General features: G+C 48.9%; 1 protein-coding gene across 2 annotated transcripts in view; it reads left to right on the top strand.

Moving 5' to 3' along the window:
* LOC119433503 (hillarin) overlaps window positions 1–27910 on the top strand; it is a 103828-nt gene that overhangs the window by 73635 nt on the left and 2283 nt on the right. For both annotated transcript variants that reach the window (XM_037700740.2, XM_037700741.2), the window contains exons 2-6: window positions 16154–16270; window positions 16833–17120; window positions 18489–18629; window positions 20294–20376; window positions 27107–27250. In XM_037700740.2, coding sequence (XP_037556668.1) covers window positions 16154–16270; window positions 16833–17120; window positions 18489–18629; window positions 20294–20376; window positions 27107–27250 — 773 coding nt within the window. The remainder of the gene's footprint in view (window positions 1–16153; window positions 16271–16832; window positions 17121–18488; window positions 18630–20293; window positions 20377–27106; window positions 27251–27910) is intronic.

The raw sequence follows: 27910 nt of genomic DNA, 5'->3' as shown, positions 1-27910 counted from the left end.
CTTACCCATACTGGGATACACGTATAACCTGTTCACCCAATGGGTATCGACTGTGACGAAGACCATTGCAACGCCCGTTTAAGGGCTTGGCATCGATCGACTTTCTTTCTGTAGCTACAGCGCGATGAAAGTTCTGGCGCCGAGAGTTAGACGCGACGTTTCTATGTATAGGAGCCTCTGCCGAAGTCAACCTTGACGCCACTCCTTCGCTGCTATGAATCGCGGTCGTGGTGTACGTATCGCCTCGATCGCAAGGCCGATCGAAAACCCGGCCGCCGTTTCTTTTGTGGGTCGTCAGGGCAATTAATAAGTCGCGAGTACACAAGACAAACGCCGCGACTTAAGGAGAGGTTAATGCAAAAAAAAAAAAGAAGAAAAAAAGGTACGGAACATTAACATCGTCTGCTTCCCACAGGAATGCGCGCGTGTGCGTCTGCTTGTGGGCGTCTGCTCCTTGGGAAATCACGCAGAACGGCTTTCAGCGCTCGTGGGGACATCCTACGGTGGTGCTGTGTACTAGAGAGCCGCAAGCTTCTGTTTATTGGGTCGTCGCCTGGAATGGGGGCTTGCTAGCCTTTAAATGCTGCCGTTCGTCGGCACGGGTGAAGATGGATCGCGAAGGAGTGGTTTCAACACAACTCGGGTGTGGGTATAGCCGTAAGCGTCGTGGCGTCCTGTAGTTGCTGACAAGAATATCTAGGTCCAGATGTGATTGAATGCCTCCCGTATGCCTATACCGTACTCGCAGGGCTTAGTATTTGTCCCTTTGCGATCTTCTGCATGAGCTATGTACAGGTATATACCGAGAACGTAAGGTCTAAATGGTGCCACAAGGACCGAATGAAAGACGTCTCTGTAAGAGACGCTGGAAGAAATTCAACGCCGTTGATTGATGCACTGCGACTGAGCCGCACTGCTTGGGAGCTGAATTGAGGGATATGGGAGGGTAAAGTGGTAAGTTCAGGGATGGCTTATAGGCATCGATGCAAGTAGTGGAGACGGTGACTTCTTGGTACATTAGAAAGTAACGAAAAAAAAAAAGTTTCATCTGGTTTGTTCGTGTTTCCTTCCTTTAGATTCCGACGTGGCTCGTAACAAATGCAGCCATGGAAAATTTGATGACCAAGGCACATTGCCGCCTCATGCGCGTTATTTTGCTGCAATTTGGCTGATCTCTTGCGCCTCGGCTATTCGAAGTAACTTGTCTGATTCAAAGTGAATGTTCGGTCACGTGATTAGAAAAAGGAAATTGCGTTGTCTGGGTACGCTCCGTTCACCATGCGCAGCGAGGTTCCGGGTTCGACACCAGAGGTGGCAGTGACCACATCTATACTAGGGAGCCTACGTGCAAGCTCCCTAGTTCATATGCGAGCTTGACGCTCCTTCAGTAGGTCAGATAAGCGTAGGATTAGTTCCACTACTGTGTAGACCTTCAACTCGGACCTCCGGCCGGACTGCACCGACGCGAGGCGTCTCTTCTGTGTCGGCTGTGGTTGGGAGTTGCCTTTACGAAGAGAGCGAGAGAGGAAAGGCAGGCCTACACTAAAAGCTTATTCAACACTAATTGGAATGGCGGACAGTCCTGCATGTGACGTCTGCGGATGCGAGGAGAACATTGACCACTCATTGTACCGCTGTCCTCAATTTCAAGCAGAAATACAATCTATGTTCAACGCATTCAGGAAACTAGATGATCGTCCTCTGGGTGAACAGACTATACTAGGGCCGGTATTTTGTAGCGCTGCCTTTCCGATGCTAATGCCTTTTCGGGCTTTTCGCGCTTGGTGAGTGGTCAGAGCGACGGTCCGCTCACGTTATCAACGGGATGAGCCGACCGTGAGCGGTGGATGATAAGACTAGCACAGAATAAAGCATAACGAATCGCTACAAAATACCGGCCTAGAACACCGTCCCCACCGATCATCGGTTCAGAAGGCAGTGAAGGCACTTTTGTGGTTTCTGAGAACGTCTAGCTTGTGCGAGTGCCTTTGACTCTTCAGTGCTGTCTGTGCACGTGTCTCTACTTCCTGTCTCTCTTCCTTCTTTCTATTCCCTTTCTCATTTCCTCCAGCGTAGGGTAGCCAACCGGACTCTTGACTGATTAACATCCCTGCCTTTCTTATATTCATCTCTCTCTCTCTCTCTCTTTGTGTACACCTTCGCGACATTACTCACATTTCAACCGCGCTTCCTTCACGGTGCCTTCGCGGGAAAATGTGCTGCCCTCTTCGCGAGCCGGTGGTGAAACGATCCGACGGTTCTTGCGCAGCTTCCGGACTTCTTAAAGAACACGAAAGAACCGTTGGGTGCGTGGTGTGTTTGCATTGTGCCGTTTTGGGTTTCCGTTCTTTATCTCGTTACAAAGACTTCCTGCGTTCCCACCAGTGTGACAAGCGTGACGGTTTTGAGACGGTTCTTGGCGCCCAGCGTCAGGAATACAAAAGTTTTTGCGCTCCACCGCGCATGCGCCAAGGAACGCGCAGAATCGTGTTCTGCGCAGTGACACTTCAAGGTTCAAAGTAACTGCGCACTTGTGCTCCCCCTCGCACCTCCCGCGCCTTCTTGTGCACTCTTCTATATTTCGCTTTTGTCTGCGCAAATACGGGCCGTGTGTTCAGGGTCGGTGGCTTCTGTCGACCGGTTGTATAAACATTCAATCCGGTCACTTCAACCAAAGGACGCCTATGGTGCGCGCACCGGTTTGGTTTCGCGCACCAACCGGGTTCGCGAAACCCAGCGGTTCCTGACGTCAACAATCGAGTTTCGGCGTGCCGAGGTCTGGCAGGCATATGACCTTGCGGTAGTCATTATACGCTTCAGTGAGGATTTTGCACTTATCTGTTCCGGTAGTATATTACCGTAAAAATCCGCACGTAGCAGATGGATATTTCTCTTGCTCGTAAGCGTTTTGTCCTTTACGGAATACCGAAGACTCGGGCTATACTCAAACGTGAGAAGCAGCAATGGTGGAAATGTCTGGGGAGGTGAAGTTCACTCCAGAGTGTAGGAAACTGTAATTGCAATGACGGGCTATGTGCAACTCAGTTGGTGTCGAAGCGTTGGCAACAGCCAATGCATGAATTTATAACAATACTTCGGTCTTTTCTCGACGACAATATCGTGGAAGCTTGTGACGAATTGGGGTGGAGCAAACCGGCAAATGCTGTCGCTACCACATGGAAGAAAAAAAATTAAAGTTACATACATTCGTCTATGGCTCGAGAAGTTTGATTTCACTATCGAAATGGACATGAATTCCCGTATCAAATAGTTGAAACTTCAGTATCACCCGCCGCTGATGCATGGCGTTGCAATGCTCAGTTCGAGGTCGCGGGTTTCGATCTCGACCGCGGCGGCCGCATTTCGACGGGAGAAAATGGAGAAAAACGCACGTTTACATAAGTTTAGGTGTACATTAAATAACGCCAGGTGATCAAAATTAATGCGTAGCTCCCTACTATATACGACGTGCGCCTCTTAATCAGATCGTGGTTTTGGCACGCAACAGCCCAGAACTTAATTTTTGTACCTCCATTATCCGAGTCATTCGTCCAACGACACTTCACCGTGATATGTCCTATAGCACAGGACGCTGGTGCGACATTGTCGGTATAGTTCCTTGCGGAAGGCCTAACAGAAGGCGAGAAGGCACCACTCGTGTGACTCGCACAATGTCGGGAGCCCAGAAAATACTGAAGATCTAAGGCGTGTGAAAGATTTACGGTAGCCATGAATTGGACGTCTACCGAAGCACCGATGACAAGGTAACTTGTTGAACAAACAAGAATGACCGTATATACTCGACTAAGGGCCGAAATTATATAAGAATTGCATCCGCGACTTGGCAGCCCGAAATTCGACAAAAAAAATATGTTAAAATAAAGAATTCGAAGACTGAAGACAGCGTCGCAGCTTGTGTGCATGCTCTTGGACTCTGAGCGCGTGGCCTGCGCGGTCTTCGGGCGTCGTTTTGAAAAGCTTTAACGTCACCGGCACGCCATGGGGGGTGCTGAGGACGACTGTATGCATGAGTGTGCTACAGAACCGAATTTTAGCAGTGGTGACAGCGACCGCACTGAAGACTACAGACGGGCACCAGCATGCGTGGCGGGCTTGCGTGAACAAATATACGCGTTATGAAAACAGCGTTCGCTCCTTTTGCGCAAATAAATCAAGGGTATTACACACGCCCAGAAAAAAATGAGACCGCAATGGCCCACCTCCGTATAAAGGCCGCAACACCTCTTCGAGATTGCGAGAACAAAAATGCGGGTCTTACACGAGTACACACGGTATATATATATTTTCCTCAGAGTATACGAGCTCCGAGTGCAATATATGAGGTGCACCGTCACCTCGTCCCTGTGATTGCGCGGTATGAAAATGAGAAGCTCTACGACCCCGCGTTCTTACAAGGGTCATCTGGGATAAGTCACTCTTGCGCAATGCGCATCTCCTGCTTTTCGTTGGGTATTACATGCACACGCAGCTGCAGAAACTGAGCGGAGGCGAATAGAGATGCCACATGGACTCTGACAAATCACTGCCGGTTTGAGACCGTATACAGAGATAACCGTCGCCGCCTCCAATCACCCGCGTGTTCTGACGACGTCTGAAGCCGCGTACCCGGTCCTCTAAGTATACACGCGTCGCGTGCAACGTGGGGCGAATAAAGCGGCAACAGAGAACCAGCGAGCGCGGTCACGAACCGTGCGTGCGCGCCAGACGCATTCTGCGACGACTGCGCAGGTCTCTCTCACTTCGCCTCGAGTCGTACGTAATACTGTAACGTAATATATCGAGTGGCGAAAAGGCGGATTAGCTGGCGTCATAGCGGGGCAGGCATCATTTGCCAGAGAGGGAAATGGGGGGGGGGGGGGGGGGGGGGGGGTGATGCCTCAGTGATTATCGTTGCCCCCGCTTCTCCTTGTTACTTTTATTTCTTTACCGTCTTTCTCTCTCTTTGTCGCATGCTCAAGCCTTTTTGTTCGGGACAAATGGTTGTTCACCTTCGCGCGAGTTGGGGGAGGGAAACTGCACGATGTCTTCGCGTGTCCGACGAGCGGCCATCGTGTGCTAGCTGAGAGCTCCCACGAGAGCAACCTTCCGCAGACGCGATGATCTAAAGTTGTACGCGCCCAGAACCAAAACACGACTGGGAACACGTAAAGAGTGTACTCCGGCCGGTACGTCGTTTTTCGTGTCTACCTTTCCTTCCTTCCTTGATTTGTTCATTTGTGCTTCCTTCTTTCGTATTCTTTCTTTTACGTCTTTTTTTTTTATTCCATTCGCTTGATCGTGTCGTCACGCATCGAGATCCCGCCACGTGCGCACACGCCAAAGCCATTTTGATGGAGCGCTCGTCACAACGCCTGGGGGCGCCACTGTTAATGCACGCCCCAGGCTAGATAGAGAGCCAGTGCGGGTGGGAGGTTCGTGTTGCGTGCTGCTAACGGCGTCTTGTAATCGTTACGCTTTTGCCATTCTTTTCGTTCTATAGTCAGCCACTTCCGGAAATAGCGCGCAGTTGGTGTATAGAGAAGGGGAACGGAGAGAACAGTAACGCCAGCAGTACCGGAAAAAGCACTCGAGTCGTCTCGTCTTGGTAATGAAGGAAATAGTGAAAACGTAGTAAGAAACAACTGAAGACCCCAACACTTTCTTTTTGTTTTGTTATTAAACAGAATAGTCCCGTCTTCTGGATGGCGTGCAGGTCTCGACCAAGCGCACACTGACGGCGCATAAGCGTTCCCCTTTCCCCCCCTCTCTGTCTCCTCCAGCGTGTTGTTTCTAACTCGAGACAGCAGAAGACAAGCCGGTCCATAGTCGGCCCAGACTACCATAGTCGGCCCAGACGCCGCTGTTATTCGCCTTCGGCAAAAAGTTGTCCAAGATGAAAATCGTCCCCATTCGCCTTGATGTACGCCGCATAGTTTCGTTTTGTTAATTCGAGGGTGCACCTAAGTTTCGGCCAGCGTCGCTTTATAGGTCATATAGTTTTCTTTTGCAACTCACGCTAATAATTTCGCGTTTTTCACGTGGGCCGGTGGTGCAGCACGCTGGCAGTCCTCTCAATACCAATTCGCGACCTGTATGCAAAATAATCTGCAAAATGTCGCGGGGGGCAGCGCGGCTTCTACCGAATCACATGCGAGAAGAGAGCCAGGGCCAACGGCGTGGTCAACATATATAAAACAAGCGAGAGGTTACTGCCCGCTTCTTGAAGCAGTTGGGCAGCGTATATAGCTGGCGCTGGTGTTCTGCGCGCTCATTGTCGTTCCGTCTATATAAGACGTTCCCGTGAAACCAGGACGCCAGCCGGTTTTAGTTAGACTCGTTTCGTCCCCCCCCCCCCCCCCCTCCCCTCATTCCCCACCCTTTCCTTTTTATTCTTTGTTTTCATGAGCGCTTCTCGCTTTAATCTGTGCCGACGAGTGAGCCTTCCTCCCACCCACCCTTGGGCTGCGTCTTTTATATTCTCAAAGCGCGCTTCGCTTTAACTACAGCGCACGAGGAAATATATGCAATCGCCGCCAAGCTCGGCATGCAGGAGGTTTCTGTCTGGCAAAGGCGCGCCGCCGCCGCCGCCGCCTCGCCCTATACGATTGCGTTTCGTGCGTAATGCTGTTTTCGTGTAGGAGTGTTCCGCGGCGCTGAATATTTGAAAAAAGCAAAAACAAAACACGAGAAATGATACAGTGTGCGGCTGGCAGGACGACCACGACACGCGAGTTTCGATTCGCAGCGATTGTTTTGGCATGCATGCGGGGAAGGAATCGGCGTGTGATTTCTGTATCTGCGCTGGACTGCAAGGTCGGCAGTCTGAATGAAGAAGAGTCCGGTGCCGGGTCTTAGTATAACGCCGCTTCTGTGATCCCACGATTACACACACGACAGGTTGTAACGCGTCGCTGCCGGGACTTCGCTCCCGGTTTGCAAACACGCACCGACGTTGGGAACTTGATCCGCTGCGCCTTGGCGAAAATTTGTCGTCGCAGAGTAGCTGCGAAGTTGTGACGCGCGCGCGCGTGTGTTTTCGCAAGACAGCTTGGAGGAAATTGTCATGGATTCCTACCCAACTTACACCGCACACTCAGGCTTGAGAGGCACGTTTGATAATGGCATAGTTGCACCTTTGCACGCGGGCGACGCAACGCGCCTGACAACGGTGGCTCGAGTGCGTTGTTCGGACGGCTTTTGTAATGGCTCCGCGTATAACGTGTTGAGGGATATAGCTGTGCTGCGTGCGAAAAGCTGTCCTGTAATTTGTGGCTGACACGAAACCTCTCGCTTCCGTTTTTAATTCTGCGGAATGCAACCACGATGTCTATGATAGCTCTGGTGATGCTTTGGGACGCTAAACCGAATAAATGAATGAATCAATGAATGAATAAATGTATCAATCAATCAATCAATCAATCAATCAATCAATCAATCAACATCGCCTTCATTGTGGTTATACGTAAGTACGTCGGTACGTATACGTAGAGACAGAGAGAGAAACGGGGTGGGAAAGGGAAGGAGGTTAACCGGAAGTGATGCCGGTTTGTTACCCTGCACTAGGGGAAGAGTATAAAGGGAAATGAAAGACGGAAAAATTAAGTATGCGTGGTACCTTACCTACCGAGCAGTTTTCAGGGAGTCAAGTCTTACATGTAGCCGGTGTTGCGCAGGGCGCCTCGAAGTTTTACGGAAGCTTTACGACGAGAGCGTAAGTTTACGCCGATACGGGCGCTGAGCTTGCGTCGCGATCAAAGTTCAAGAAACCGAAGTTCGACCATCATTATCTAGTAATAATTATCCCTTTCCGCACTGTTAATGCAAGTGGATGTGAGAAAGAATAGTTTACAACTCAAAACTGATTTAGTCGCGTGTTTATATTCATCTAACGCATAAGAAACCCTCGGATAACGCTAGTTCTCATGGACGTTCACAATCTTCCCTGTCCTTCACCCCCCCCCCCCCCCCCCCTCCGTCGCCTTGCTTGTTCTCTCCGCTGTTCTTTCCGTCTTTCATTGCACCCTTACCCTTCCTCCCCAGTGCAGGGTAGCAAACCAGAATCGTGTCCGGTTAACCTCCCTGCCTTTCCCATCCCATCTCTCTCTCTCTCTCTCTCTCTCTCTCTCTCTCTCTCTGATAACGCCGTATTCTGTCAGCTGTATTCATGGGTCTGCGAGCCTAGAACGTCCTTGCCTCGTTTTGTAGCGGTCTGCACTATTATGGGATTCTCTTTTAAGACGAGTCCCAACGTGTCGAGCCTGCGAGCTCGTTTGGTCGCCATGCAACCGTGGGCGTCATGAAATTAGACCCCGCGAATTACTCGCCATTATCTCCGCGCATTCTGCTCGACGCTGCGGTGTTTAGGGGGAGACAATAAAATTACGAACGTATGCGGGCAACTCTGAGTCGTGCCCAGTGGCTATTGCGTTGCGCTGCTGAACTCGAGGTCGTGGGTTCGGTCCCTGCCGCGGCGGCCGCGTTTCGACGGAGGCGAAATGCAGGAACGATTGTGTACTTTGATTTAGCAGCGCTTGCAAGAACCCTAGGTGGTCAAAACTAATCCGGAGTTCCCTCACTACGGCGGGCCTAATAACCAGACCGCAGGATCTTTTAATTTTGAATCGTGGTGGTTTTGTGCCTCCGTTTTGTCCATTAGACGTGACAAACGCAGCGAAACTAAAGACGAGATGGCAACGTATATAGCTGTATGCTTTCCGGTGAATGCGTACGTATCTGTCGAAAGTTGCGGTTGCATTTCACAACCATGGTTACGATGTGATGGTTGCCGCTATAATGAAGCCGCTGGCGACAGACCCGGTGCAGGCGTGAACGAGTGTTGGTGCTGGAGCTGCGGCCAGACGCTACCCTCTAAACATTTTTACACCTTTATGGGTGTATAAAGGCTGTTCGGTGGTCGCATGGCTAACACCCTCACGTTTAAGGGGTAAGATCAGATTGTTGGTGGGCACTAATGATGGCATCGTGTTTGCCGACTTTTTTCCTGCAAGTAAAAATGACAGTCGTGACAGGCGACATAAACAGTGCTATAAATAAAGTTTCACATCTATCCCTGTGAAATTCTCCTGTCGGATATTCCTGTGCACCCAAGGCTGTCAGAATGATCACATGGTTTTCAACTACGTATTTTGTCATCGCACGTCTAGCGGCGCTGCAGCAGATTCTGGCTGGTCTGCCAAGGTATTCGCACCGCAGCGTCGACCGCTTCGGAGCTGCGTCGTCTGGCGAGAATAGCCCGCACTTCCACCAGTGTGCGACGGGGCATTAAATAGATGCAAAGCAAGGCACCATTTATGTATACCGACTATTTAAAGAGATAGCCGAGATGGCTGAACACACGCGCAACGTACCGGTGATCGCTGTCGTCTGCCTCATTAGTCCAAACAGGTGGCTCGTAACGTTATGTACAATATTATTATGTAAGCATTTGCATGAATTACATACGATATGTTGCAATCATTTGCAACAACGCTTGTAGAGCTTCTCTGGTGGGTGGGATAGGTTCGTGCGAATAACAGCGTAATTCGATGAACTGTTGTAAATGTTCAACGAGCGTTGACACGATTACAACACACTCCAACATGACGGGGGGTGGCCCGAAATATTAAAGAAAAAAATGTCATTAGTACGTCATATTTCTGAAGTGACCGCTGAGCTTCCCAGTATACAAGAATTTCACTCATTCCAGTAGTTTCTGTTCCCTTTTAGAGCAGGGAATGTCTATACTGCTCTTTATCTGCGTACCATGTGGTGCAGGCGAGATTTCATAGGCTGGCAAGATTATAGGTGCTGCAACGATAACATCCCCACTAAAGGACAGTGCCAGGAATTCGAACGAAGGCCGAGCTCTCATCACCAGCTCTCAAACAACTTTCGCTGATCTTGCTGTACGAAAAATACAGTGATCATACCCATCTATACACTGATGGTTCAACCACCATGGACGGTTCTGCAGGATCAGTGTTTTTTTTCCTGCAAAAGTCTCCACCTTGAAGTTCAAGACATCACACCAGACGACATCGACAGCCGCGGAGCTTGCTGCTCTTCGTAGCGCACTTCGCATAATTCGTGAGGAACCACCTAACAAATGGAGTGTTTTCAGTGACTCCAAGGCACCTCTGCATTGCTTGCTTTCCGCCTTACGCCGTGGACCCTACGAACAACTAGTCCTCGAAATCCGAGAGCTACTTCATCGCCTCGTCGAGCAAGGACTTGACGTCACCTTTCAGTGGCTCCCTAGCCACTGTGGCGTAATGGGCAACGAATATGCCGATGAAGCTGCTCGATCTGCTCATGAAGACGACGCACAGGAACCAATCCCACTGTCAAGAACAGATGCGGCAGCGAAACTTCGAGTGCTTGCAAACGATGCCACACAATCGTTGTGGAACACACCAAGTTTGCAACACACACGTCTGCATCGACTGGACCCCTGTCTTCGACTTCGACCTCCACCTGGACTATCCCGACCCGAAACAACGGTACTTGGCCGATTGTGGCTTGGTGTCGCATTTACGAAGTCGTTTGCTTTCCACATCGGATGGGAAGATAGTGCTGCGTGTGGCCACTGCGGCGACGAGGAAACTATAGAGCACGTACTTTGTCATTGTCCCCAATACAGCGCACATAGGCAGTCGCTCGCAACCGCGCTGGCGCGTCTTGACGACCGGCCGCTTTCGCGGAGTAGACAGTCCTGGAATGCCGGCCTACACAGCCGTCACACAAGTCAGTCAAGGCACTCGAAGTTCTTGCGATCGAGTGGACTTTCTGACAGACTATAGTTCTCACAGACGTTTCGAACCTCCTCTATTTTTTTATTCCTTGTATTTTTTTTACTTCGTGACTGCTTTTTCTCTTCCCCATTCTTTCCGCCTTTCATTTCCCCTTCCCCTTCCCCCAGTGCAGGGTAGCAAACCAGAATCTTTTCGGGTTAACCTCCCTACCTTTCCCACCACGTTCCCCCCCCCTCTCTCTCTCTCTCCCCACTCAAGGCAGTCAGTCTTCAGAAAACTGAGCGGGGCTTCTGCGAGCTTTGGTTTGCATATTCAAAATGGCGGCCACAAAACGATAGCTCGGCGCGCATCGTATGGGTATTTTCACAAGCACTTGCTGCTGGGCTACACACTAACAATCTTTTAGCAGCTGAGAACAAATATCCGTTGGCTCTTTCTCCTGTCTGCAGTTCCTGCTTGTATATATTCGGTCGAACTTTCCTTTATGTGATATTACCATGCTGCAAGTTGCCACCTTTTTCAGGGTCATGGTAAATGTCGCCGCTTGTTAGAAATGCTGTATCCAATGTTGCTTTTTAAAACTATGCTGTGCTATACATATGAACTTTTGCCTGCCTTGCATTTTTTTTAAGTATCTTGTTAGTTTCTCTGTGTTATTTACGATGTAGTTACTCGATGATGTTGGTAAATTCCTAGTTATCAGACCAAGTCATTCGTAGCACACCCTCTCGGTAGAGGCTGCTGCTGCGACAGCACCTTTGTAGAGCACTTAGCTCCCAGCCCTTGGGTTCAAGGGCGTTGTTGGGGCGCTAGCGCTAGTGTCATCGACGCCTTTTACATCATTCCTTCATAATGAATCTTTTATTGTCATAGCAGATATCTCTAAATCATTGTAATTTCCGTAATACTTGTATACTTTACGCACTTCACGGCGCCTGATTTAATTTAGACCAAGTTACAGGCATATTACATTCATTAATCACATTTCGTTATTAGATTTCAATCACTATTCATTGGCAACTCATCAACACGTGCATGGCGCTCATTGACCATATCTGGCCCTTGCGCCAATAAACACTACACATCGTCAACATCATCCGATAATCGTGCGCAAGTTTGCGCGTGAATCGGCGCGGCTGATCTGGACATGGCTTGAAAGCCTTGCCCGCTACGGTGGGCAGTAAACGTACTCGACGTTGCTCAGATCACTACCAGGTCAAAACTGCATTTGAAAATATTCAAACATAAGTTAGGGCTCCCGTCACACCCGCTAAAGATGGACGTGGACATTACTCAAACATGGCTCCATTTTCTCCTGCATACTATGTATTTTCGAACGGAATACATTACGGTAATTTAACCAACTCGTACTCGCGAGCAAGTTGTCCAGCGAACCAGCGCGCTTTGGCGTTTCGCGTCCGACTCGCGTTACGTACACGCCACCGAATAGTGGGTCAGCCTTTTGCAGAAGGCTTCGAAAAGAGAGCATGCCGGGGCCTACCTACATAATTACCTTTCGTTTTTCTTTCTTTTTGCGTCTGCAAAGAGGTTGAAGCAGGGGAGGGCCCCGTTTGGAGGTAATGCCGAAACGAGAGAGACGTTCACTGCGCGTAATGCGTCTATAACAGGCCCGTTAATGGCCTTGCGTGTGCGCCCGTGCACTGGGCCACTGTTTCGCGCGGGGAGCAGCAGGCCAGTGCGAGCCGACGCGCGCGGTCAAGAGTAAGCAGCCGCTCCTGACGTCACCACGGTCTGCTGGCTGACTTAATCGCTCCGCGAACCGCCTCTTCGCCGCCATACGGTGAATGTCAGCTGCATAAGCCGAAAACGAGCGGCGGAGAATTTTACCCAAAACAACTCTGACGTTTGCCTTCTTCCTTGCTTCGATGCGTTCACAGCGTCTGCGCGTTGCTTGGCTGTCTGGATGAGTGTTTATGAGCGCGCTAATACGGCTGGACGTGTCTTGATATATACCGTACCTCCACGAAGCCACTGGCGACATTGATCATACGTACATTTATCGCTCGTATTGTGATTTGAGAGAGTCACCTGATTGATACCAGCTGTCTGACAATGCTTCTAAGCGGATTCCGTTGTATGCTATTATTGAAAGCGCTAAAGTTTAGGCGCGTTGTTAAAGCATCTTTTTGGGTGGACAGCGCTCATACGAAGTGGGACGGTGGGCATCCCGTGTCTGGTCCTTCCTCAGAGTTCACACTGTGACTTTGTAAACAGGCCGTGCTGTACATGCCGTGCTATTCTACGCTATGCTATCCTCTGCTATGTCGTGGTATGTCTCATTTAACTGCGATGTTTTGTGGTACGCTATACATAATCTTATGCTGCGATATGCCATACTATGTAATGTTATTCTATGTCACGCTATCCTGTGCTATGCTATGTTATGTGCTTCGCTCCACTGTGATCTGTTGGGCTATGTTACGATGTTATGCTCTCCTTTGTTATGCCATGCTACGCTTTACTTTATGCTATGCTGTGCTATGCTACGCTACACTGTATAAATTTGCAACGCTACGCTATCCTTCTCTGCTCTACCATCACCAGCTACGGTGTATAAGCTGTGCTATGCAACGACGTTGTCATGCTTCGCAGTGCTACCCTGTGCTATTCTTTATTTAACGCGATAGCGTTAAGGGCCCCGTGTCGCAAAAAAATCCGGCGTCGGTGTGGGAGAAAATAATCCGGAACAACCCCGACCGCGCAGGCCTTCCGCGTGGCGCAAGGCGTTAGTGAACAAAATTGAATTTCTCAAAGTAAAATTCGTCAGAAAAAATCGTAAAGTACGACTTGACCGCAACCTACAGATGTGATAGCGTCGGATTGTAATTTGAATGTACGAGAAAACATAATTATCTTTTGCTCAGGGCAATCCGCTCAGGCTTAGATGATTTCTACGCAAGGGTTAAAAGAACGCCGGCGCGCGAAGGATCTGGAGCGTGGTGCGAACCATGCCGAGCGTAATAGTTCTTCACTCCTCGGCGGCTGCCCTGGCAGGGTTATCTCGGCGCGACGGAGACGTGGTTACGCGAAACGCACGCGCGCACGCCCCTGGCCGAGAAGCGGATAGCACGCATCCGTGCGCGGCAGCAGCTCTGTTGTGCTCAGGTGTGTGTGTTTGTGTGTGCGTGTGTGTGCGTGTGCGTGCGAGCGGTTGCGCGAACAGGGACTCACCCCCAGAGCAATGCCGGCCGCCGGTAACGCCCTGATTCGCCGCGAAGAAGCTGTGTCGCTAATACCCGTCGTCCCCTCTCGGAAGCCGTCAACTTCTCCCGGCGCGCGACGAGTCTTTTGTTCGTCTCTCGGCGATGGTTCCCCGTTCACTGTTTCGCTCGTCCATTGTATGTTTCTTTATTGTCACTTTGCCCTCTTGCTGGATCCCTCTTTTTTTTTTTTTTCTTTTCCGTTTTGAAGTGAACTGCGACTGGCGCATTCCTAGAGCGCAGAAAAATTCCGGCAGTATATGGTGAAATGGTCTTCAGCTTTTTATTGCGACAGTTGTGCGGACTTTCGAGGTTGTTTCACGCAGTCGTCGTCGCCGTGCTGTCCCAATGTCGACGGCGCATGCGCCGCTTGCACGCGGCCCGTTAGCTAGAGGGCTTTCAAGAGGCGCGCAGTGCGTTTGGCTGCAAAAACGACGAAACAGAGTGGACACACTGTCAACGGCTCCGTACGATCGGCTCGGTGGTGCAGCCATGCAGGCCAGCGTTCTGCCTTCCGCTGCTGGTTTAACTGACCGCTGTACGCAAGCGTATACTATAGGCACACTAGTGTTCCTGCTGAGCTGCTGTGCGTAGGCATTGTTCTGAGTGGAACGGGACAGAAATTTCTCATCAAGCTAACTAACTGCTGTCTGATACATCGCACTGAACACTGATTAACCCCGACGGTTTCCAGTGGGTCTTATCTCCAGGACCATCGATGATGATGATGATGATGATGATTTATTGACATCCCCTTTGAAACGGGGCGGTGACAAATAGTCGCCTAGCCTGTTCGAGCTACTCAGGACGCTGTACATGCTTTTCATACGAGAATATTTGTTTACATATCTTTAATCTTTTTTTTTCTCTTCCTCAAAACTTCTCTTTCTACATTGTACCGCAACCTATACCTGTGACGGATCCGGTCGTATCAATCTCTTCTCTGCTTCTTTTTTCCGCCAATACTCTAAAGCTTGGTCTCCTGCTTATCTCGACTGCTGACCGTTCACTTTAAATCCAAGCGCTTCTGGAAAGTGTACATTACCTCCGGGCCTCACTGGTCGAATGCTATGAGCGTCCCCTTTGAAACGGGGTGGTCGGTTGCGCCACCAAGCTCTCGTTCTTATTTTGCCTAATGTCCTGCCTCTTTTTTTTTTTTTTTTTTGAGAAAGCACACAAACACAATGAATTCCCAGTATCAAAATTTCTGAAACATTACTACGAACTCTGTGTTTGTACGCCTCCGTTGTTTGTGGTCTCCCTACCTTTCTGCCACCGAATCTCCAGTCGCACCTTGCTAATCTCTATTGCGGACATGTTTACTTGCCCCCCTGCTATCCCTTAACGCAAGGGCTTCAAGGAGGCGAGAGGAGCCTGTCTCGCCTGCAACGGCACCTGGCGGCGTTGCGCATCACACCAGCATTGTGAGACGCCTGGGAGGTGCGAGGGCTCTCGCGCCAACATGTCGCAACTCCGTGTAGTTAACCGTCCGAGGAATTCGTGCGCAACGGTAAACCTTGCTATCGCTGCCAATGCGTCGCTGTTCGGGCGAAACTGCCAAATCTTTTGTTCAGTTATAGGGACACTATGGCGGCCGTGGCCTCGGGGTCTTGTCCCGAATTACTAGGCCGTTATAATGTAGCGATTCCTTCTCATTATAACGGCGTTCTTGCGGACGTAATTGGCTAGGGCAGCCATTGCTTGCCATGCAGGTCTTTTCATATTCTTTCCGTTGCCTGCCTGCGTGAGGGTTCGTCCGAGCAAGGACGGTGCCTGATCGAACAAAGATGCTGCCACCGAGCGTTTGTGGCCCATGGGATGTATCGAGGCAAAGCTGAGGTATTTGCCTCGAATGGGTGGGTTTCCTTTCTACTAAAATGTAAATAGAATTCCAACACCCCGCGGTCCGGTTGAGTACTGTGGGCCTTGGTCTCCTTAACGCGGTCGCGCTAACTTGTTCACACACGCTTGGCACTTAACCATTAAATTTTTTCACTTTATGTGTGTAAGAAATAAGGGCGTTTGACCAGTGCTAATACCGTCATTTGACGTTTAAACCTTGAATCATTTGCAATAGTTTACAGTTTAAGCATCTTCTCTCTGCAGCGGACAAGATATTTTATGCCTAATGGAATAAATAAGCCGCATTTAAGAGCTCTTCCCAACCTTTGTCTATTTCAGGATCCAGAAACGCAACGGACGTTAGAGATGCGACATCGACTCGAGGAGGACGACCTCTACCGGCAGTTTGCCAAAAAGCGAGCAGAGGAAGAGCACCATATCACGCACCAAATTCAGGTACGACGTTGTATAGTGCATTCAGTTTAGTGAAAGTGTAGTGCTTCGCTAGAAAAGAGCAATACATATGCCGTATTTTTGTGTTGCCTACAGATAGTTTGGCACCGACAAAAACTGAATACTTCGCACAGCCTGCTTATTTTGCGACTGCAGCGATAAGACAATATAACGTGAAACTATCATGAAATCAGTGGACAAATCAATCAGTCAATCAATCAGTGGACTAATCAATCAGTCCATCAATCAGTGGATCAATGTTTGAAGTGTTTCAATCTGCCAGTTGATTAAACAATCATGACTAACTGATCGATTGAGTAGTTAAGTCAATAGATCAATCACCCGCCTTGGTGGCGCAACAGATGGCGTTCTCCTGCTGGGCGCAAGGTCGTCGGTGCCAAAAAACGCTCTTGTACCGCGACTTGGACTCGCGTTCGAGAAGCCCAGGTGGTCAAAAAATAATCCGAGGCCACGTTGAGTCAGTCAGTGAATCGATCGATCGATTGTTCGATCAGTGCAAGACGGTGATTGACGTATAGCCGCGTGTTCCTCCTCCCCCTCGCAGGAAGAGTGGGAGAAGGAGCTCGAGCGGCTCACGTACCGCTACCAGCAGGAGATGCGGCGCAAGAAGCAACGGCTCATCACCAGCGAGGAAGAGCGGCTCCTGACCGTGCGCCACCAGAAGGAGAAGGAGGACCTCGAGAAGAACATGACCATCAAGCTGGACCGCAAGAAGGAGTCGCTCACGCGCAAGCTGCTCGAGCAGGAGCGGGCCGCCACCGCCGACCTCGTCGAGAAGCACAGCGAGGAGATGCTCAACCTCATCAACGAGAAGAGGGACGAGCTGATACGGGTGAGTGCAACGTTTGTGGGCTCTGGTGTGCACCAGGGGGGTATTCTGTAGGAGTCCACCTAGTGGACTGTCCCTTTCGGCTGTCGCTGATGGGCTGCAGCTGTACGAGCAAGGAGGAGGTTGGCTGGGGGCACCTGTCTCCTCCTCATCGTGCAGCTGCAACCAATCAGCAGCAGGCCGAAATGGGACTCTTGCAGAATACCCCCCCCCCCACCCGCCCAGTTCTCGAATCCGAACGGTGCGCCGAGGATGGTCATCTGGGACACTTGGTAAGGTGTGACATGCAAACACCAGTCGAACCTCGACATAACGAACGCCGGTGAAATGGCAGTATCGGGTATAACGAAGCAATGTCTAAACACTTGGTAAGGTGTGACAGCAAACAGTCGAACCTCGCCATAACGAACACCGGTATAAAGGAATTATTGGGTATAGCGAAGAAATGTCTAAACACTTGGTAAAGTGTGACAGGAAACAGTGGAACCTGGCCATAACGAACGCTGGTATAACGAAAATATCGGGTATAGCGAAGTAATATCTAAATCGTCTCTCCCACATATCAGCGTGAAACAGTATAGTTGTAAAGAATATCAGATGTAACGGCTCCACTTCATCACGAAGAGGGACGAGCTTGTACGGGTGTATCCAACGACGGCGCAAAAATTCTCGAATCCTAATGGTGCACAAGGGTGGTTATCTGGGCTAGTTGACGAGGTGTCACAACGAACAACAGTGGAACCTTGATGTACCGAAACACCGATATAACTTAATTATCGAGTATAGCGAAATCCATCCAAAATGTTTATCCCTAATATCAGCGTGTAACAATATAGTTAACAAGAATATAAAATATTTCCTGTTCTTTTGCTATAATTTCAATATGAATATTCGTGAAACTGGGCGTTCCGAATTTGAAAGTAAATCTAGAATTAGAAAGTAAAAGAAAGGACATGTGGAGGAAAGGTATAGTGCTTTGAAGTTTTCTTTGAACTTTTTCTAACTAATGTAACTAAATATAACTAGAATAACTTGACTTTTTTCTTCCATACACAACGCTATATTGAATTTTGTGCGAGGCGCGAGAATTACAGGAAGATGCATGCCATCTTGTTTATGCATCGATATTTTGAAGTCTGACTGAACAGTTTGCAAATAAAGGACACCAGCCAGAGCAAACAACTAAGTATTTAGCTTGCTGGTGTAAGTAATATTGTGCGTAATTATGCGTACAAGCGGTTTCAGACAGAAACGTTTACGAACCAGTGGAAAGGCTAAGTATAACTCTAGTATTCTCGAAATTATCGAATTTAATACTTCATTTCGTCTAAGTCTAAGCTTGATTTTTTTCATGTGCGATCTCCTATGCAGCGAGAAGGCGAGGAGTTCACGAACGACGAAATCAACCCATACCCGAGTCATCCGCCCCCGCCCACGCCGGCATCCATCTCCAAGACGGACATCTACACCGACCCCGAGGTGTTCTCGGAACTGGACCAGATCGCGATAAACGTGAGCGCGTGTTTTCCTACGATAGCCGCAGAGGTCATCTGTGCTCTTTCTTGCAACCCTTCAACTAGCAGGAAAGACTTCAACTAGAATGCTTTTATTGCTTTAGTTCTTCTTTACTTTGCTCAGATACATGCCAATTGAAATATTAAACGGTTTCTCTAAAAACCAAGCGAGATACAGTAGGTCAAAATTATTTTTGGCCACGAGGTCGAAGGTTAACTTATAGTCTGAAACTGGTCTCTGGCACTTGCTTTGGCAAGGTCAATGTGTGTTCTTGAGACGTACCTTTATGGAAGTAAGAAGTAAGAGCTTGCTTAAAAAAAGGAAAATTTTTTTCGCATTGGCGAGAGCATGCCCCCCCCCCCCCCCCCCTCGCCTCGCGAAGCTCGCCTTTAATGCGATTGCATTAAAGGCGAGCTTCAACTTTCGAGGCGCCTAACAGAGAACTCGAGGTGTAATGAGCGTTTGCGAGCGGGCGTCACAGTAGTGCACCAAAGCATATGTTTGTGAATGATGCGAGGTACAGAAAACATCATTTCGATAAATGAGTGTGCGAAATTCCATGTGACGTACGCGCGCATAGCTATCGAGACATCACAATCATCACAATCTAAGTGTGCGATCGCATACTCAGCTATCGCATGCATGCATAAACTCTATCGCATCCGCAAACTCTAAGTATGCGATAGCAAACTTGGAGAGTTTGCTATCGTACTGGCTTACTGGTCAGTACTGGCTTAGCTATTTTGTTTTCTCTCTCTTTTACAGCGTTACCTTTTAAGTGGGTACACTAGAGAGTGAGTGAGTGAGTGAGTGAGTGAGTGAGTGAGTGAGTGAGTGAGTGAGTGAGTGAGTGAAATAACTTTATTTAGGTCCAGAGAAGACGCAGGGGAGACCCTGTGTCACCCGGCTAATCCCACGTAGGGACTAGCCAGCGTTACCTTTTACAGCGTTACTTTATAAATGGGTACACTAGAGAGTAACAGTAGTTTAGTTGAGCACGGTGAAGTATTTTCTTCGACTCGATATCCTTTTACACGGCATAAAAAAAAAATGTTTGGGTATTAGCGGATAAAATGGAGGGCAAAATATTCGCTTTCCGATTTTGCGTCCAAAATCAGTCAGTCAATGAAATAATTTCGAAACTAATTATTTATATAATAATTAAGGAATCAGGTAAACAAACAGAGCGAGAAAAGCAGGTTTACAAGCACTGGGTATCCACAGTTGCGCAAGTTATCGCTGTTATTACTCTGCGCTTTTACGGTCAACACCCGATCCCCCCCTCCCCTTATTGTTTTCAATGGTTTACAGTCGCGAGAACAAGTTTGCAGACCAATGGTGCTGCGAAAAAAAAAAATGTTTTCTGCGCAGCTTGGGCATGACGGCTGAAATGAAGTGATAAAACCTATACGGGGGTTGGTTGCATCGCAATGTATGGAAGCATAATGCAATGTATCGAGGCGATTCGACGTTGCGGAGCTGTGCTGGAAGCAATTTGAACTTTTTTGATAGATTCCGCGCTCTCCAAAATTTTGCTGCTCGCGACTGTTGTGACGCTGCGACGTCTCAAGAGACACTGTTTGAGCTCCAGGGTTTCTCGATTTGCCATCTCAGTTACAGGCACCGTGTGAATGGAAAACGTTGCTTCGTCTAACGTGCAGGTGGCGCAAGCTGACCAGCAGACCTTCACAGACCTGGTGCGGCAGTTAATATGCAGCTGTGTGTCGGACGTTGAGAAGGCGAGGTAAGAAACCATTTGGCGTGTGCTCTACTTATGAGCAATGATTTCCGATCTTCTTCCACGGTTATCACAACGCCGGCGTGATATAGTGATGATTGGACCTATAACTGAGAATGACCAGCGTTGTTGACACCCAAACTTTCCCTTAAAGGGGCCCTGCAACACTCTATCGTAGTTGTGCAAAGCATTTCAAGACATGAAAGACGACACGTTTAGAAATATTTTCCAGCAAAATGTATTTCAGTTCATTCAATAGAAGCGGAGTTCAAAGATCGCCCTTCACTCCCGCTTCTTCGTACCTTGCACTGCGGAGGCCACAGCAGAGCGGCGCGGTGCCCCCAACGCTCCTAAGGTCCCTAGATATTTTATCTAGGGGCCTTACACGCTGCGCCCACTGAAGTTTAAATTTGGTTTCAGATGTTCACGGAGACGCCACTACATCCGGTTTTGGCCACTACGGCACGCTAAACTCGGCAAAACTAAACTCGGATGGCTGACACTCAACCAGGCTTGCCGAAGCTGCTAGTCTTGCGGTAAACCGGTGCAGAGCATTTTTTACCACTCTCGCCGTCTTTGCAGCCAACAACTTGCACACCGACGTATCAGTTTCACGATCATTTTCAGCAAAAGGGTAGTGAAGCGCGTCTCCTACAAATTGCGTAGCTACGAAAACAACGAACGCCATGTTCGCCCTGCGCGTCTAGTTGCGTTCAAGTGAGTCTTCCGTGTGCAAGTTTTACACCGTTCGAAAGACGCACACTAAAGCGCAGACGCGCACGGTCAGCGAAAAAAAGAGGACGCTTAAGCTTCGCCTTTAAGAGTGGAATGGGATAGCTTCATTGGGCCCCGTTCGCATTCGCATCGCATTTTTCTTTGAGTAGGCTTCACTGCAACACTCAATGTGGGAAAGCCAGCTCACAAAGACCAAGGTTACGCCGATACCCTTAAAGTCGGCTTCACTTTTAAACGCAAATGCATTGCTGGGAAGATATTTTACAGGGGCGCTATAAGCCGTTTTATAGTATCAAAACATGAAGGCCCTAGGACCTTTTTAAAGACGATAGTCTTTCTTGGGGAACTTAAACGCTGAATGTTTGGTCTGTCTGTCTGTCTGTCTGTCTGTTTGTCTGTCTGTCTGTCACCCGATTCAGCCACCCGGCCAAAGTTGGACCACTTGCTTACCGCCCACACTACTTAAACTGGTACGGCTGTTCATACTTGTGAACGTTATCGATCACAAAGTAAATATTACGCATATCTGAGGCGCAACATCACTAGGTAAGTATTAGGAGGTGTGTTCCTTTAATAGAAAATACATAGATACGTAACTCTAAAGACCCTAGTTTCTTAAGCTGCGCTGAAAATGCCATGCTATGCGCGCCGACGAACGACGTTCCCCGACTGCGCGCCGACGAGCGCCCTCTGCCATGGAGGAAGGAAACCCTCTGCACAAGCTCATGTTTCCCGATGTATTGCCAGATGGCGTCCATGTCTCACGCAGCGCCTCCTCAATTTTATCAATGCCAGCCAGATGCGGCCGATTCAACATAAAGGAAGCGATGTCTGAGGCAGGGCAAAACATAAATGGCCGCTTGATGAAATAATGCGGTAAAATGAAATCTGTTCAAACAAACCTTCATGCCAGGACGGAAATGGTACGAGAACAGCATCACGGGTGGCCACGGATCAGACCAGCACTCATGTAGTACGGCCGGCAGAAGACTATCGTCTTTCGACGACATTTGCAGCGAAGCACGCAGATACGCGGTAATTTTTTTTCTTATTTTATTAATTTGCTGTTGCCCCGAGGCGCGTGCGTGTCTAAAACGCATTAGGCAGGCTAATTCCCAGTTTGACCTTGGCTGAGCGTGAATGTCAGATTTACGGAACCAGACGTTTTCCGGATTTGTACCTGGAGTATTAGAGCTAGCTCTCTAAAATTCAGTGCTGCCACAACGGAATAGCTTTATGGGGCCCCGTTCGTATTACATTTTTCTTTCTGAGCAGGCTTCACTGCTTCACTCCCACTGCAATGTGGGAAAGCCAGCTCTACGGAGGAGGCGGCGGCACAGCTCGAGTGCGCTAGTGTACCGGGCAGTAAGTACACCATAAATGACCCCAAGTGGGTCAAAATAATCCACATTCCCTCACTATGGCGTGCCTCATAACGAGATCGGGGTTTCGGCTCGTAAAACCCCAGAATTTAGTGGCATAACAGTGGGTGTTGAGGATGGAGCAACGAAATAAACTAGGAGGGAGCTTTGCGACACACAGCCAGCCTTCGCAAGCCAGCTCTCCTCAAAGCCTTCAATTTTTTTCTCCATCAGAAAGTTGACCCATCATTTGACCCTGCGCTCGGCGGACTCTGTCCAGTGTGCTTGGTTCCCAGAACGTTTTAATGGATGCGCAATTTGGGTGCTTCGCCAACTGCTCTGCGCATCATTTTCTCCCGATATCTGTATTAGAAACGTTCCGCGGGCCCTCCAGTAATTCCGCATGTTTTCCGCACGATTATCACGGCAATTAAAACGTAATTTATGTGGAATTCGCGTAGATTCCGTAGGAATTGCATGAGATGCATGCGAAAAATATGCTGAATTATACTGGCATAATGCACGTTTCAGTAGGAGTGACGGTGCAGCTACGGTCGATTATTTCAACGTATGCATTCGGGTGTGTTCAGATTAGGACAGACTAAGCGGGAATCCTGACTATTTTTAGTCTTACGCGAAATTTTTACACGAGTGGGAAAATGTCTGTGTAGAAAGAAATCAATTATTCTTTTGCGAAACTTAGCACGAATTTCCTGAAAAAAATTCTGATTTCACTTAAGGTCGAAGGGAGCGTTTTAACGACTTGCAGATTTTACAAATTCGAAGGCCGATCACTCTAAAGTTAACGCATTGTACCCCGCCAGATTTTTTTCGGTAAACTTACACTACTAGTACTATTAGAATACGGGAAGCTAGTTATGTTATCCACAGTATGTTTTTCAAAAATTTTTAAAACTTGGATTTTTCAGCAACTGACTCTCTCTGCCTGATCCCGAAATCAGGGGTATTTTGGGCCATTTTAGCTAAGGCGATGGAGCTGAAAAATATTTAACAAATCTTCAGAAGGTTTCTCGCTGGCCTACGCTACCGGTGCGTCACATGAAGGCTTAGCGGGCCCTCGCCATTGTCCAAGCAGACTTGACGAGGGTTCTTTCTTTCGTGATGAGTACGAGGTCGAGAGGTAGGGGAAACGGAACAGGGGGTTTATATACGCAGGAAAGGCAAACTTGTTTACAGAACAAAGGGGATACACGTACTGGCCGGAGTACGGAGCGCACTACGTCGTACATCTGAGCAGACTACATCGTTCTGGGTGAGCACTCTCTACATGTCAGAGGAAATGGGAGAACACTCTCCAGATGAGCCGAAAAGGTCCGCTTAAGTGCACCTTGTCCTCCATAGATCCCTAGGCCAGGAAAATCTGCGGCCACACTTTCCTCCAACCAGAGCGTCGAAAGTCGCCGAAGGTTCCGCCTTGAGGGCGAGGGTAGCGCGTAACTACTCTGGTGCCTTTGTTCCCTGAACACACTTGGAAAAGTAGCCACTGGTGCACACGACTCACAGTCCCAGAGGAAGGTGTGGACGCTCGTAGACGGAAGGTGTCACGCTTGACCCAATCTGGCGCATCGTTAATGTTCACGGCGAGCATTTCAGATAGCAGATGCAATTAGAGATCAATTCCAAGAATATGTTCTCGCGACTAGTGAAAAAAAATCAGTGCTCTTCCCCTGTCGAAGAAATGGGGATAATAAGCGAAGCTCGTGGCAAGAGGACGCTGTCGCAGGCGTTCCGCTTCGGTTGCCCTAAATTCAGGGTAGGTGGCTCTTTGCAGACGTTTGGCCTCAACATCGCGCTCCTGCAACTCGAGGACCCCAACTCGGGGTTTCGCCTGGGCTTCGGAATCGTCACGTCGACGACGAACCCTTTCCCTGGCGAGTTCGCGGCGCCGTTGCTCAAACGCAGCCTGCTTCTCGGCGGAACGCACCACGCGCGGCCTTCCCAAACGGTTCGCCGAGACTGATCTGAGGCGAGGGAAGCCTGGCGGAGCGCGCGCCAACCCCATTTCCTTCTCTTTCCCTCCCCGCCACACACCAAACGACCCTCATTGGTAGCGCGCGTCACGTTATCTCGCGCCAGCGCAGCTTTCCCCGCACCTGCTATTTCTTTCATCCTTCCTTCCTTTCTTCTTTCTGTCTTTATTTTTTGTCGCTGGCTCATATCCGCATATTCAATACGGGTATGATCCATAGTAGTTTTAGCGTTACATTGCCGGCGCAGGCTAGCATATACAAGTTTCGCTTGAAAAACTTGCTGTATGCGCTCTCACAGGGCTTGCTACCTCAACGTACCGTGGTAGCAATACGAATGCAGGAGCACTGCAAACTCAAACTCAATTCAGGTCATGGCTAAAAAAAAGCAAGAAAGACACAATCTGAGTCGCTCTTCATTTATTATGTGGGGGTCTCACACGTGCTCTTGGGACAACGAAACGACAACACAGTAGTGTAAACAATCAAAAGGGCATTTATTGCACCTTTCATGCACTAATACACGTTAGCCAAATTACTACGCCGATGGGCGCGCGACAAATCGAGGAAGTCCGACTCACCGCGACCGGATAGCGAGCGAATATGTTCGCCCCATGCTAGACAGCATCGCCTAGTCGTTCACGTGTACGGTCACGCGAACGGTGGCGCGTTCGAACGGTCTGTGTTCGTCCATACCGGTGCCCTGCTACTAGCCTCGCGAGACGGTCTCGCGAAGCGCGGATGGGCGCACGCGCGGAACGTCCGCATCGCTCACCGACCACACTTCGAAGAGGAAGCGCCTTCTTCCTTTTGGGCCCAAGTAACCCCGCCGTTAAATGGCGTTGGCAGCGCCACACTCGCGCCATCTCGCAATGCGCCGCAACCACACCGACCTTCGCCGCCGTAACGCCACGCGGCGAAGCCGGACTACAGGAGACGGGAGCCATGCGGGGAAAACAACATGAGGGGACGCGTGAGAGTCGCGCATCTCCTCAACTATAACAGGAAGAATGAGTTCGGAATTAAATATGAGCTTTATTTTATTATTAGAACGAGAAACGTCGTTTGGATTACCATACGCGGGTAAAAAAAATGGGCTTAATTCTCTTACTTAAAATAAAATAATGCAACTTTTTTCAGTAGTAGATTTACCAGTCCTGAGTCGGTATTCTATAATATTTTCATGGAAATTGGTGATGATTGTTTTTTTAAACATCTATGAAAAGTTCTGATTCCCGCTATTTTACTAATTTTGGCACTTTCGGCATTTTATAACGAAATAAATATGCGGTGAAGTTGCATACTTCTATTTCAAATTTGCGAGAAACCTATTGAAGATTTCTCAAACATTTTCAGCTTCATCGCCTTAGCTAAAATGGCCCCAACAAACCCATGATTTCGGGGTCAGGCAGAGGCACTTGCTCAAAACCGAAGTTTGGAAATTGTTTGAAAAACATACTGCGGGTGACATAAATTAAATCTCCCGTGGGCCAATCATACTAGTGGCGTAAAGTTACCGAAAAAAATATTGGCGGGGTACCATGCGTTAATTCTAGGGTAATAGGCCTTCGAATTTGTAAAATCTGCAAGTCGTTGAAACACTCTTCTGCACCTTTAGTGAAATAAGAATGAGTTTTTTTTTCCGAGAAATCCGTGCTAAGTTTCGCAAAAGGAAGGCTGATTCCTTTCTACAGAGACATTTTCTCACCCGATGTAAAAATTTCGCTTAAGGCTAAAATTAGACGGGACACCGCTTAGTCTGTCCTTATCTGAACCCAATCATCGTGTTCGTCGCGCCGCGCGAATGCGGCAGCCGTACGTTGCTGTCGTGCTCGTAGTCTTTTTTTTTTCTTTTTGAGGGGGAGGGCGTGCGCTGAGCGCGACTAGCCCGGCGGTTCAAGATACTAAATCTCACCTTGACATGGTCACGTGTTGGGCATACCGTTTCTGGCTTTCATCTTATCGCGCTACGCTACCTCCTAGTTTACTGCTTCCATGGCGTTCAGGCAGCGAGGGTACGATGGCTAGAGGAGCGGTCCACGTGCTCTTCGATGGTGTAGTTTTCGAAGGTGAAGTAGCCGTAGAAGCTCCGAAAGAAGCGGCACTCGCTAACGGGCTAGAAAACAGACCTGAGGTTGTCCGTAAGGAGGATTGTCGTAAATATTGCGGCAGTATTTCTCACAGCGGAGAAGCACTGAACGGTTTTCTAGTGGGAGTGAGTGACTATGCTGATACTATGCTGATGCGTACTTTATCGCGAGTTTCATAGTACTGTTTGCCGTAATCGAGTTAAGGAAATGAGAGCTCCGGCGAGGAGCATATCCGGGAATAGATGCGCGCGCTCTTCGAAAAAGGGAAGCAGAAGACGGTGCTGTCGCAGAACCTATCGGGATAATTGACAGCTCTGAGCTTACAAGGAATGGGCCGAAGTTCGCCCGTTCGGAGGACTTTCTCTCGAAGGTTGCAGAAGCTGCCCTCGCCTTCAGGAGTTGAGCGGTTTTCAGGTACGGGTGGGTGGCCATGCTTATGTATATACTATAGAGTCTGCATACGTATTACGGCCAATTCGAGGCAGCTTGAGTGTCTGCAGTCATGAAGTTAGGGAATTGCAAGAGTCACTGAATTAAGCTTGGTGATTTTCATTTGTTCCAGGACAATATTCCGGTGGATCACTGTCAAGAATCTGAACACGATGCACTTCGACGAGAACGTGATCGCGGACACGCCCATGGGCATTCTCAGGGGAATCAAGCATGGGACAGAGAGCTATCACGTGCTCTTCAAAAGGCTCTGCAGGTAAGGAAATATGTTTCGTCCTTTGCCGACATGTATACTAATGACTGTGAGCTTTCCACTGCCATTGAAAAGTGTACAATCATTGCATTCCACCGGTGCTAACATACGGTGCAGAAACTTGGAGGTTAACAAAGAAGCTCGAGAACAAGTTAAGGACTCCACAAAGACCAATGGAACAAAGCATGTTAGGCCTAACGTTAAGAGACAGGGAGAGCGTGGTGTGGATCAGAGAGCAAACGGGGATAGCCGATATTCTAGTTGACATTAAGAAAGAGAGAGAAAAAATTTGTCGTAGTTTCACCCGAAAGGCGAAGCATCAATTGCGATAGCAAATTAGTAGAGAGCTAAACGGAGTAAAGATAGTAGTTTTATCAGCTGTATAAACATGGACATGCAGCAGCACCAGCAATGCGCAGAACTGTTTTCGACGCCGTCGGCGTTTTATCCGCGTTCGCACCGAACGCGCGTGGCGTTGGTGACTGTTGCCGGTGCCTCTGGCGGCAGCATGCAGTATTGCATTTCTCCCCTTCTGCAAAGCTTTAATGTGAAAATTAAAGTTGCAAGTTTTGTTTGGGTTCCTTCGCGCGAGCATTGTTTCATTCATCTGCACTTCATGACCTAGTTAGCAAGATACGGCACCCAAATAATCGTTTCGTCTGT

The sequence above is a fragment of the Dermacentor silvarum genome, chromosome 11 (assembly GCF_013339745.2).
Source record: "Dermacentor silvarum isolate Dsil-2018 chromosome 11, BIME_Dsil_1.4, whole genome shotgun sequence".
In the NCBI taxonomy this organism is placed as follows: Eukaryota; Metazoa; Arthropoda; class Arachnida; order Ixodida; family Ixodidae; genus Dermacentor; species Dermacentor silvarum.
The sequence above is the reverse complement of the archived record's forward strand: the minus strand, read 5'-3'. Positions and strand labels throughout refer to the sequence as shown.